This window comes from Zeus faber (assembly GCF_960531495.2).
Source record: "Zeus faber genome assembly, chromosome: 10".
NCBI classification, from domain to species: Eukaryota; Metazoa; Chordata; class Actinopteri; order Zeiformes; family Zeidae; genus Zeus; species Zeus faber.
The window spans coordinates 19,511,952-19,524,238 of NC_137199.1; the positions used below are offsets into that span (position 1 = coordinate 19,511,952).

At 49.3% G+C, this 12,287-nt stretch overlaps 1 protein-coding gene across 1 annotated transcript in view; it reads left to right on the forward strand.

Moving 5' to 3' along the window:
• Positions 1-538: 538 nt before the first annotated feature.
• The window catches only part of gria3b (glutamate receptor, ionotropic, AMPA 3b), an 82,387-nt gene continuing 70,638 nt past the window's right edge, over positions 539-12,287 (forward strand). The window contains exons 1-2 of the mRNA XM_080008448.1: positions 539-656; positions 1,159-1,317. Of these exons, the coding sequence (XP_079864574.1) occupies positions 578-656; positions 1,159-1,317 (238 nt within the window). The 5' untranslated portion in view covers positions 539-577. The remainder of the gene's footprint in view (positions 657-1,158; positions 1,318-12,287) is intronic.

Genomic DNA, 12,287 nt, shown 5'->3' on the forward strand with positions numbered 1-12,287 from the left:
TGCTTAAAAAAAGATAATACTTCTACTAATAATTTTATTTATATATATTTACACATAAATATACATTATATATATACTGTATATATATATATACATAAAAATAGTATCTTTCTCACCCTCCCTTTTCTCTCTCTCTCTCTCTCCCTCTCTCCCTCTCCGTCGCTCTCTCATCCTCCCTCCCCCTCCCTCTCTCTCTCCCTCCCTCTCCCTCCCTCGCTCTCCCTCTCTCTCCGTCTCTCTCTCTCCGTCTCTCTCTCTCCGTCTCTCTCTCTCCTCCTCCCTCCCAGTTGCGAGGGGAGGGGAAAAAAAAAAAAAAAAGAACATGTTTCTGCAGCCGGTCTGCACCTCAATGAACCTCCTCGGTGCACTGTGAGCGACGACCATCAGCCCATCAGCCCCTCCGGATCTGCACCGTGCACGGCGCTGCACGCACATGCATGTGCTCGGACAGCGCCTTCTTTTTTTTTTTTTTTTTTTTTTTTTTTTTCCCCCCAACGAGTTGAATAAAGAGGACCGCAGGTGAAAATAAAAAAAAAAACAAAAAACAAAAAAAACCACAAATAAAATCAACGCGAAAATGGCACAGAGCCTGGTTTGGTTTCTACTGTGGCTCGCCGGGAGATCGTCCGCGGCGTTTCCAAATCAGATCAACATAGGTGAGTGTGCGGACGACACGGAGAAAACGGGGAAATTGTACGTTACTGCCCGTGCGGGATGATTTGAAAAAAAAAAAAATAATAATAATAATAATGTTGTATTTAAAAATACTAAGCGGAGGGGGATAAGCGCTCCGGAGCGCTGCGCAGAGCTCTAGCGCACCGGTGGAGCGACTTGGGAGACTTGGTTTCGATCGTAATCTGCCAAAGTAGATCCACACACAGGGCATTTAAATAACGACGCATGCGGTGCCAGCACCGGGATTTAATGTCGGAATGCCACCGGAGTTTGTTTTCAATGGTCACTGCGATACCAAGAGTTAGTAGAGCTGCAGAATCCACTTCATTGACCTCAATGAGAATCGAGCCCCAGCCCCCGCGTTCCAAGTGCGTCTGTTTCCTACGTCGTCTTCCCGGTGATAACCAGAGGCTTGCACCGCGTTGACGTTGACGTCCATATTTCCATTCCCGTGCATAATGTTGATGTTTTTCCTCTGCAAAGGGGGTCTGTTCATGCGCTCCACGGTGCAGGAGCACAGCGCCTTCAGGTTCGCCGTGCAGCTCTACAACACCAACCAGAACACCACCGAGAAGCCTTTCCACCTCAACTACAACGTGGACAACCTCGAGTCGTCCAACAGCTTCTCCGTCACCCATGCGTGTGAGTGGCTTTCTGTTTTCGGAAGTTTTTATTTACACGTTCCCCAAGGCAGGGCATTATTAATGGCGCGTTGATGTAGAATTCGTGCAAGGATCCAAGGTACCAATAATTTAACACGGCACAAAAAAAAAAATCTATTTCAAGGGAAGCTCCCTCCTCCCCGACCTGCCAGTTCAATACCCTCTGTGTGAAATAAATATAACACCTTCTCTGTGATTGGTTGGACTTTCCTTGTGCTTGCTTGACATGTACTTGTGCTCCCCAGGCCTTTTCCAGATGTTAACAACACACATTTAATTTGGTGCCCTCTAAGCGTCTTGGAGGGATGGAAATAGTATGACGTACGTGCCTTTGGCAAAATGCGAACGTTACTTCGAAAGAAAAATACTAATAATTATACAAACACCGTCAAGGACTCGCAGCGTGGGAGGACTTCTGCAAAAAAAAAAAAAAAAAAAAAAAAAAAAAATCTTTGTTTCGTTGGCAAGGTTGGGGTGGATGCTTGACGGTACCGGGCCTCCCCACCGAGTGCCAGAAGCCTGATCTGGTGTAAAAAGGGGAAAAATAACTGCATTTACAGCCTCGCATTTTGGTAGAACCCTGTAAGAAAGTAAAGACTGGAGAGCCCAGAACGGCCGGCCGGTCTGTCCGTCGGCCTGTTCGGCTCGGCCCCCTGCTACCCCCCCCCACCCCCCCGCCCCCCCCGCCCCCCCCCCGCCGCCGCCCATCGTGCATTGACACAGCTGTAACATGCGAACGCTTTAGATCCTCGCTTCCCGCACTGTCCTCTGTCTCCCCCTGCGTTGTAGAGCATCTCCCCCCAGCATTGCAGAGTCAGCTCATTAGCACCCAGCCCTCATAGCACCTCGCTGTGCTGTCATTGGGTGAGAGGAGGAGGAGGCGGAGGGAAAAAAAGAAAAATCCATTGCTCCCCATCCGACGGCGGCAAATGAGTTGGGCTCCGGGAGTCTGCAGAGGAGGTAGAGGAGGGTCTGCGATGAAGACCCGGTATCACTGCCAGCACCACTGCCCTCGCCCTCATGAGGACGGCGTCCGTGCGAAACAATAAGCGAATGAGCGAATAAATAATAGATAACGCCGCGCAATTTCATGCATGTTGAAGAGGAAGGGAAGCATGGACGGGAAAAAGAAGACCAGATATCAGAACCTAATTAAATTTGGGGGGAGGGGGCGGGGGGGGGGGGGGGGGGGGGGGCTTCGGCGAGAGAAGACGGGGACTCCTGCGGGAGCCGTGGCCCCGTTTCGGCTCCTCCGCTGCCACAGCTTTGCATCTCCATCAAGACTGGCGTCTCAGGACTCGCCTTGAACTTCGACTGTGAGAGCGCCGCGAGCCCTTTAATGATGCCGGGAAGCTCAACGCTCAGAACAAATGAATTGTTCAGTGATCCAAATATAGGAAGGGGTTGTCAAACAGTGTCATGGCGGTTGCGGTTAAAGCATTTCCTTTTGATGTGCATATTAAACAATCTGCTGCACTCGAGATTCCTCCCTCTCCGCCGCATACGCCGCGCGCTCCCCGGAAAGGTGCCCTCGCGCGCCCTCGGTTTCCCAGAGTTTGTCCCCCCAGCGCTTTTTCTGGACAGAACCCGGAAGTCAAAGACGCAGCCAACCAATGTTTCGGTTCCGCGCGGCGGAGTGGGACGGTACGTTTTTCGAACGCGACGCGCAACGCCACGCGGGATGTGAGGGTTGCGCTTCGAGGCGGTGCCCACGGGGATCCCGTCGGGCCCAGCTCACAGGCAGCGGACGGCACACGGCGAGCTCGCCACGGTCCTCAAACACCTAAGATCCGCGGGTAGAGCAAAGTCAGATGGAGATGATGTCGGCGGAACTGCGCTCGGCTGCTGGCTTCCCGGCACCTCCGAGGCCACGGTGCAGAGTCGGGAGATTTGTCAGCCATGTTTTTTCGCTCTGCGAGCTGTCACTACGGTTTACCGGACGTTCCGGCATCTTCGTCATCACAAACTCTGCATGGATGACTCAGACCATTGTCAGTGATGGCGCTCATTTCCTTTTTTCTTTATTTATTTATTATTATTTATTTTTTCATGGTCACGGCCGTCTGAAGATAGCCTTTACAGAACTGGCATTTATGCTGTTGTGTGAATCCATTTCGGAGGCAAGCTTTTCCTTGCTTTGATCGAGATGAGATCTGGCTCTGGCTCTGGGGCTCTGCAGAATCAATTGGAGAGACAGTGTTGTTTTTTGGGGGGGCGAGGCTCCTCCTTTCCTCAAGCTTGCTGTTGTTTGGTTTCAGAGCACACGCTTTGTTGTTGATTCACTTTGTCTTCAGGAGACCTTTCCCCTCCGCAGGACACATGTCGGCGATGGTGTGATAAATATATTTACTGTATCTACTGGAACAAGAGGAGATGGGAAATTCCAATTAAACACGGCGTGGATTCGTTTAGCGCCCTCGGAGAAAATCTTAAAATCCCGGGGCGTTTAGGAGGCGGGGATTCGTGTCAGAGCGAGTTTCTTTCAAGTCGGTTAAAAGTCTTGTGCCATTAATTGAATTAGCGCCCGCCAGCAAAACAATGTATGGCTCCGGTAATCCTTCAGGCTCGGCTTTGTGCTCGGGTGGCGCGGCGGCTGCTTTTGGAGGCAGGACTGTTGTGGTTGCTTTGAAGTGACATCAGAAAATGGCGAAATGTGTAATCACCGGCGCCGGGTCCGTAATGGCTCTGGAGGATTGGAGTCGGTTACGCTCGCACGGGAGACAGGAGAGGTTCAAAGCACAGGTCTGGAGTTTTGAAGAAAGCCGAGCAGACAACATTAATGCTATTGATGGTCGTAGCCACCCCCAATTTAATAGCGCCCACCCTTCCCTTTTCTCCCAATGGTTGATCCTCTTTTCCCTTTTTTTTGCCGTGAGCTCCAGGCCAACAAACATCAAGTGCCGTTCCACCCTTCCTCTCCACTCTTTTTATTACGTTGCTCACCTTGATTCCTGCTAAAAGCACCATTTTTTTGTTTTTTTTTTCAATTCCCGGGTTTTTAATCGCACCTCCATATCTCCGTGCGCCTTTTAGGCCATTAGATTAATGCTGCCCCCCCCACCCGCTTCAGGAGCGTTTATTCTTTTTTATATTTCTATTTTGCGTGTGTGTGTGTGTACCTTTCTTACTTCGCATCCACTTCAGTCATAATATTTTCCCTCTCCCGCGAACTGAGCTCACCCTCGCTACAAAAATATATGAAAGCATAAAGGCGGAAATATCGGTTGTCCCAACTACTTTTGCTTTTTTCCGAAATCGTCAAAAACATCGAAGGACAAGAGGACTCTGGGTCGGAACAAGCGATCACGGGCACGTGGGCGGTGAGGTGAACGGAGGTGAACAGGACTAGTTGCTATGCAGGTCTGGTAGAATTCAACAAACTCCTGGAGATGCGGGTTTTCTGCACGATGTTCTGACGCGATTCGGCAGCAATATTACATTTTATTTTTTATTTTTTTTACGGAATTCTCCAAGCAGGGGCGGAGATTACGGGCGGGGTAGCCGGGCTCGGGATATGTCTTCTGAAAGAAAAAGACCAAACAAAACAACACTTACGGTGACCTTCGGGTCTTCTGGCTGAGAAATGAGCTTTTTGTGATGTCTATCCACAGCACCGGACTGTGCGTTGCCTGAACATATGGAGTGAATATGTCGCGGATGAAAAGAGATTTATTCTATTTCCATTTTGCCCTCGCGCGGCGTGAATAACGCCGAATCGGTGCGAGGGACGTACGCGTGCCGCGGGGGCCGGAGCAGCTCGCGTGTCGCGCCGATACATACGCCGGCCCCTCAAAGTCCGGGAGGCCGGAGCCGGGCCCCGAGCGGCGGGCGTTGAAGGAACGACGGAGGGAGGAGAGGAAAAAGAGAAGGAGGAGGAGGGGGGCGGGGAGGGAGGAGGAGGACGAACAAAAGAAGCGGTTTAGGAATTGATTGGTTGATTAATAGAACGTGATTGATAATGCTTGTTGGTACATGTTTGTTTTTGTGTGTGTGTGTGTGTTTGTGTGTGTGTGTAATAGAGTGTGAGAGGAGAGAGGGGGGGGGAGAGAGAGAGGGAGAGCTCTCCAGGCTATGGGGGGTTGTGCAGGGACATGCTATCGCCGCCCAGCTGTGTTTAATGCACAGATGGAGCACCATTTCAAACATACACACACACATACACACACACACACACACACACACACACACACACACACACACGCACACACACGCCTGCACAGGCACGCATGCGCACATGCACACACACACACACACACACACACACACACACACACACTGCATTGTATGTGTGTGTGTGTGTGTGTGTGATCTAGAAGTTTACATTAGGCGTCAGGAGAAGGACGAATCTTGGGGTTTGGGGGTATCGAGTGCCATCGAGAACAACCGTGACTGTGCAATAAAAGCCTCTGAGAGAAACACGAGCCACCGCGCCCTGATGTAACGGTCCACTTTCCAGGACGGGTGATCTCAGAAGGCCCTGGGAGGAGGCTCATCCTGTGTCTGAGTAAGAGGAGCGGTAAAGGCCCCCAGGTGAGGGGAGGTGCTCTGGTGGGCACCCAGAGGGCTGAGGGAGTGAGGGGGGGCGGACCACCAGGAGGAAGCTATGGGCAGCAAAGAGAGGAAGAGTAGTAGAGTGTGTCATCAATACGGCATGTTTTCATTATTTTATGATTATGATAATGATTATGATTATTATAATACTAATAATAATACTAATAATACTAATAATAATAATAATAATAATAATTAATAATAATAATAATAATAATAATTATTATTATTATTATTATTATTATTATTATTACTATTATTATTATTATTATTATTATTATTGTCATTATTTATAGCTATTTTTTTATATCAATAATATTGTATTCATTATTTAATTATTTTTTATTCATCCTTAGTTTCCCAGTTTTTGTGTTCCATGTGGTTTTATTTCAAACAGCTGCACTTTGCCAGACACTTGCGTAAAAAGTCTGTGTGTAAGGGTCATTGGGGGATTATTTTATTTTTTCATACGGAAACTATATTAAAGCTTGGAAAAAATGTCCTAGCGGCCAAATCTCCAAATAGAGCAAATTTTGACCTAATTTTCCAGGTCCCTGAAAGGCCCTCAGACATACCCCCCCAACCCCCCTCTTTTTTATTTTATTTTATAAAGACCACCGTGCAGTGATAACGGCAATGAGATTCAAGAGAGGAAACATGTGAGGGAACACTCCCAGGCAGATTCAACACAATGAATATTTAATCGAAATATCAAAAGATCCTCTTAAACCCAACCTGAGGAGGAGTGTTGCTGTCGGAGTGTTGTTTGTCTTGGAATCACTGATGCTCGCAGATGTTGTTTGATGAAACAACAGCTTCCCTCCTTCTCCGCGACAGCAGCTCGTCGTAGCTTTCGCAAACTCGGCGTTTGGCCGCTTCCAGACGCCTTGGCATGAGAAACCGGGTGGGGGGTGGTGGGGGTGGGGGTGGGGGTTAGTTTCGTTAATGAAATGCAATAATTTAGCGGCCGCCGTAGGTTTTTAGATCTCAATGTGTGTGGAGACTGCATCCGGCGTGAGCTGAGTGAGCTCAGTCCGTTCATTCCCGAGGATTTGGATGGCTCTGGATTTCCCACTGACTATCTATTTTCCCGTGCTCTCGTTTTTTGGGTTTTTGGGGTTTTTGGTTTTTTTTTTCTCGTCGAAATTCTGATGAATGGTGCCAGAGGAGAACACCATCTGATTAGATGGAACAATTACGAACGGACGGTCACGACGATACATCATCAGCTGAGAATACATGCAACTTCTCGTGCCGTCGCCTCGTTGCTGATTATGAAATATTTGGCCCGAAAGCTGCTGAGTTACTGACTATAATAAGGTGGAGCGTGCGCGAGACTCGATACTCTACTTTTTTCGGCTTTCATTGGCGAGGTTGCTCGCGAAGCCGTCTAAGGACCTGTCAGTTTGAGCCGACGGTGAAAGCTCCGGTCAACAAATCGACGGCTTTACAGCAGACACCCTGATTTTACAGACGGCCACATCGACCAACCTTCGGCGGTGGTGCGCCGGCGGAAATTCAAATTATACTGCCAACTTCGAAAATCCCATTTTGGCGGCGGCGTATCGCGCCGGCGTATCGCGCCGGCGTGCGCCTGCCGCATCTTTTGGCGGCTCAAATTAAGGGGCGGGCGTCGGTGGTGGAAGTCAACAACGGCGGGGTGAGTCTGCGCTCTTATTGAAGATGGTATCGGGGCCGTGTTGTGATGAGGAAGAGGAGTGGGCTGACCATAAAAAGCAATGATAAACACCGTGGAGGGGGAGAGGACCAACATACTGGGCAGGCTCATGAAATCTTAGTGGAACATTAAACACAATTCTCCGCCGAGGCAATAAACTATTTACGATAAGAGAAAGCCTGTATGTTTGGCGCATTTTGAATAAAAAGGGGTTGGCTGTTATTGTGAAGTGTGCAGGGTTCATCGGGGACGCGCCTGCTTGCAGCCCAGCGGCTTGCGATAGCCGCTCTCTATTTTGTCCGACCGATGAGTAAAAACCTCTCCAGGAGAGGGGGGCGTGCTGTTTTTTTGTTTTTTTTTGGCGGTGGGGATTGTTTGCCATTTTCCGAAAAAAGTAATTTACCCTCATTCTTAGGTCGTGAGGACGGAGGGAGCGAGGGCGAAGAGAAAAAAAATGCTCGCGAACGATTTATGAAACTTGTCACATACGGAGATCTCATTGCCGTTGAAGTATGAAGTCAGTCAGCAATTTCCTCCCCCTCTCCGTCCCTTTCCCCCGTTTCTTTGGACGCTGGCACGAAGCCCACCGCGCCCCCTGTTCCAGTTGCCATCACAGCCGCAATTAGCCACGGGCCGTTCGGTAGACTTCCCGACAATACCCGTAATCACAAAATCAGTAATCCTCTACTTGAGCCGCCACACCGCCGTCCGCATTCCGCTGCTCCGCCGCGGCCGAGAGAGACCTGGTCGGGGCCCGGCTGATAGAAGCCACCCAACGCATTGTCCTGTGCAAGGTCACGCAGCTTATGAAAGAAAAACATTCTCCAGGCTTTTACGATTTTGAGGGAAACAGGAGGGAAAAAAAAAAAACAAATTAACTGGTGCCCTTGTGCGCTATAATCTTCCCGGGTCCGCTGGGATGGCAATATCTGCTAGTTATTGTTTTGGTTTAACTGACTGTGTTTTCATAGGGAAGGATTTTTTTTTTTTGTTTAAATGAAGCTGTGTGTGTGTGTGTGTGTGTTGGGGTGGAGGGATTCGGGGGGTGGGGTTGTCATAATGAATAGACGACATCCACAGCGGCTGTCATAACGCTCTCTGCCAAATAGTAAATATTGGATGGCCGCGCGGCGGGGCCGGTCGTTCTCAGGCCTTTGGCTTGCCGTGTGGCCAGATTGATCGTCACATTTATGGTTTGCTTTAGTGGAGGTGGTTCTCTGGCAGAGCTTTTCAAAAGCTGCATGTCTGTGCAGGGTCTCCATCATAACTGATTGCTTGTGACAGTTCACAGTCGCTGAGCCGCTGAAGCATCATAACCTTGTGGAACTAGTGTATGGCCACTCTAGCATGGAGGCCGAAGGAGAGTGGGTGAGAGAGAGAGCGAGAGAGCGAGAGAGGGAGGGAGGGAGAGGGGGAAAAAAAACGCATTTGCATTTTCCCTGCAGTGATACACGGAATTGCAAATAAGATATGCGAGGCTTCTGTGGTTAATATTAAACACATCTTATGTCAAGGAAACTTAATGAAGACCTACGCCCAGGTGACTTTGTGTGGAGGATTAGCGCAGCCGCCACTGCAATCCCGTGGCCCCCGCTACGTCGACGGAGGGGCCCTCTCAGAGTCTGAGCGGTTAAGGGGGAAAAAATAGTTTTTTGGCTGATGACTTTGAAATAGAAATACCCCTTGACAGGCCCGGCGGAACCAATCCGAGCCATTTAAAAACCACCTCGGTCGTGTTGTCATCATAACAAACGCCAATGAATTTTTGATTCCTCACTGATTCACATGGAACGCGTCGGCCTAATCAAATCTGCATGAAAGCCATAAAGAGTAAACAGGGAATGAATAATAAAATGCCCCATGAATAATACGGCTGTAGGCGACTCAATAGCTTCAAGGTGCTCTGACTCACCCGGGCGCTCGGTAGCCTGGAACTGTCGAGTCGCGCGTCCCAAGTTTTTTCCTCGCGCGCCGCGTCGAGACGTCCTCCCCGGTACCTTTGGGGAGATGGCGATCAATCGGCGGTAATGCCTTTGATATAGGTTTGCTTTTACTGCCGTTCCTGTGACCGCGGTGGCCACTTTCCCCCTGAGTGAGAATTACGTGAACATGATGTGTGCTCCCTCAACCATGATCCTGCCCCGTTTCTCCCTCCGATGGTTAATTTGAAGAGTGCCGTAGTGTGGCTCTTGCCATTTCACACATGGCTACATAAAACCTGTGGGCTGCTGCTCCCAGGCCACTGTCCATGTTTGCGTGTCCATGCATGACTGTGCGATGAAATATTGAAGTGTTCTATTGCCGTCCATTGGGTTGCCCCCCCTCACCCCACTGTGTATCTTAATTGCACCCCCCCCCCCCCTTTTTTTTATTCCTTTACCTGTGGGGGATGTTGCTTTATTTCCCGCGCCATGGCGTGCAGATCAGGAAGTCAACCTCGTCTGGATCCGTGACAGGGCAAATCCATCGCAGCTGCAGAATGAAAAGGCCGATTGGAGTGATTCCATTGCGGGGGCCTCAATGGAAAGAAAGCCCCTCTCAAACGCCCGTGCCCTTTGCAGTCCCTGACGGTGCGAGAATATGATAAAAAAGACGCCCGGCCGAGTTCAGTGGATTAGCTATTTTGGAGAAAGGAGACAGTATACGAGGACAAAGATTGAGCTGAGAGCCGTCACTTATGAAAGCAAGCACGACTGTGTGTGTGCGCGTGCGCATGCCTGCGTGTGTGTGAGCGAGCATACGTATGTTTACATGTCAAGCAGGTGATGGGGATAAGATAGCTGACAGATCACTCCATCGCTTCCCCTTTCCTTTCATCGCCTTGCTTCGCCATCAGATTATGCCGAGCCCCCAATCTGTCTAGGTGGGCTGCGTGTCCAGCACAGACTGCCTGTTTAGTGTCTTAGACTTGCACTCAATAATCCAGAGTGGAGATTGGAGAGCCACATGGGTCCCACAGCACATCCATATCGGCTGGGAATCAGACGGCGGCTTAACATTGCATGATATCTACACAGAAGAGTAACTCGTAATAGGGCGAACCGCGGTTGCATGGCCGTACAGCTCCACCAGTAACTTTGATGCGTAGCTACGTTCATAAAAATGTGTCAAGGACGCCAGAGGCCTAACTCGGCAATATCTTTTTTGTCGTCGCACTTTTTGGGCAACATTGTCTGCAATACACGCTGTGTATCCTACAAAGTGAAGCGGAGTACCTACGAGCTGTCACTGTATGTCCCAGCTCTTACCTGTGGGAGTTTTATTTAGCCTTCCCAAAAACGAGCGTAACTGGGCCAAATGTAATGTCGCATTTCATTCTTAATTTCATGAGTTTCTATCAAGAGTAAAGCCTTTGGGGCTTTAAAAGCGATAAAGGATTCAGGAGAAATGAATAAGACCTTTGCTACGGGATAAAAAAAAAAGTATATATGCCATCCGGTGGTAGGGACACCGTTGCATACAGCGTTTTCCAACTCAATGCTGTGCAAACTATTTTTATAAATTAAAATAATCATTTTGGGTGGAGTCAGCTGCCACCCAGCGATACGACCTCCTAACATGAACTCCCCTGGGATAGTGTGGCCTTCTGTCTGCCAGCATGGCCAATCGTACTTTGACCCGAGGTGGTTCTCAAATCCAACTCTGCAGCAACTGTAGCAGGGTCAGTCCTCAGTGATTTTCTGGATCTTTTGGCGGCTTTAGGGAACAAAGCAGAAGTACATCTCGGTGCTGTACGCGTAGACGCTGCATTACGCCACTGCGGTCCAATCACTTTAAAAGCCTTTTGTTTTTTCCCCCTCCCCTCTTTCTCTGTTCTCGCATTCCGTCTCCCTCACAGCTACCTCCAGCATTATCATTCATGATCAGAGCGCTATTTCAGCAAAGGGCACTAATAAGATGAAAAGTGGTTCTGGACTCTCCATACTTAACCAGGCTGGATGGATGCTGAGAAGGGAGAAGGAATTCTTCAAGGGGGGACGCCTTCAAGGTTAAACAAGCCACCCCATCTCCCCTCTTCGTCGCCCTGTTCTATTATTCCGTGCAGAAAGGCTTAGATCCCAAGGACGGGGGTTCTGGGGAGGTGCTTTTAAAAAACTCACTCCTGTAATCAAGCCCCGCAATGCAAATCCCACAATGACTGGCATGCTCGGTGTGCTTCATCGCTGTAGGTTGATAATTATGATATGTCATTTGATTACAGGACTTGGTTTTCCAAATGCAGGAAGAGGACCTGTGTCGGCACGGCAGTCATTTATCCCTTCTTGGCATCCATATGCAGGAAACTTTAGGCTTTGCATGTGAACCAGAGCTCACACGGGCCACAGAGATCTCAACTCCCCCTAAGGGGGCACGGACCACCAGTCGGAAAGCATTATCCTCAGACAGTCGTGCTGCGACCGGGACACCAAGGTCCTGAGAGTCCCAGATCTTCTGTCGTAGAGAGGCAGGACGAAAGTGGGAGACGGAGCATGGAAACTAGCTCAGTGTCCTCAAGCCCAAATAGCGTAGACATTTTACACAGACAGACTTGGAAATAATGCGGTTTGCTTTTTTGACAACAATGGGGCGAAAAAAAATCGTCGCGATTGTGAGCCATCTGTGAACTTGACTCCATATTTGTTTACTCTTAATGTGAGAGTGGAGGCAAGACAAGTTGTCAGAGTTGTCATAGTTATTTCCTCTGGAGTGTCGAATTGGATTCAAAACGAGTCGACTCGGCG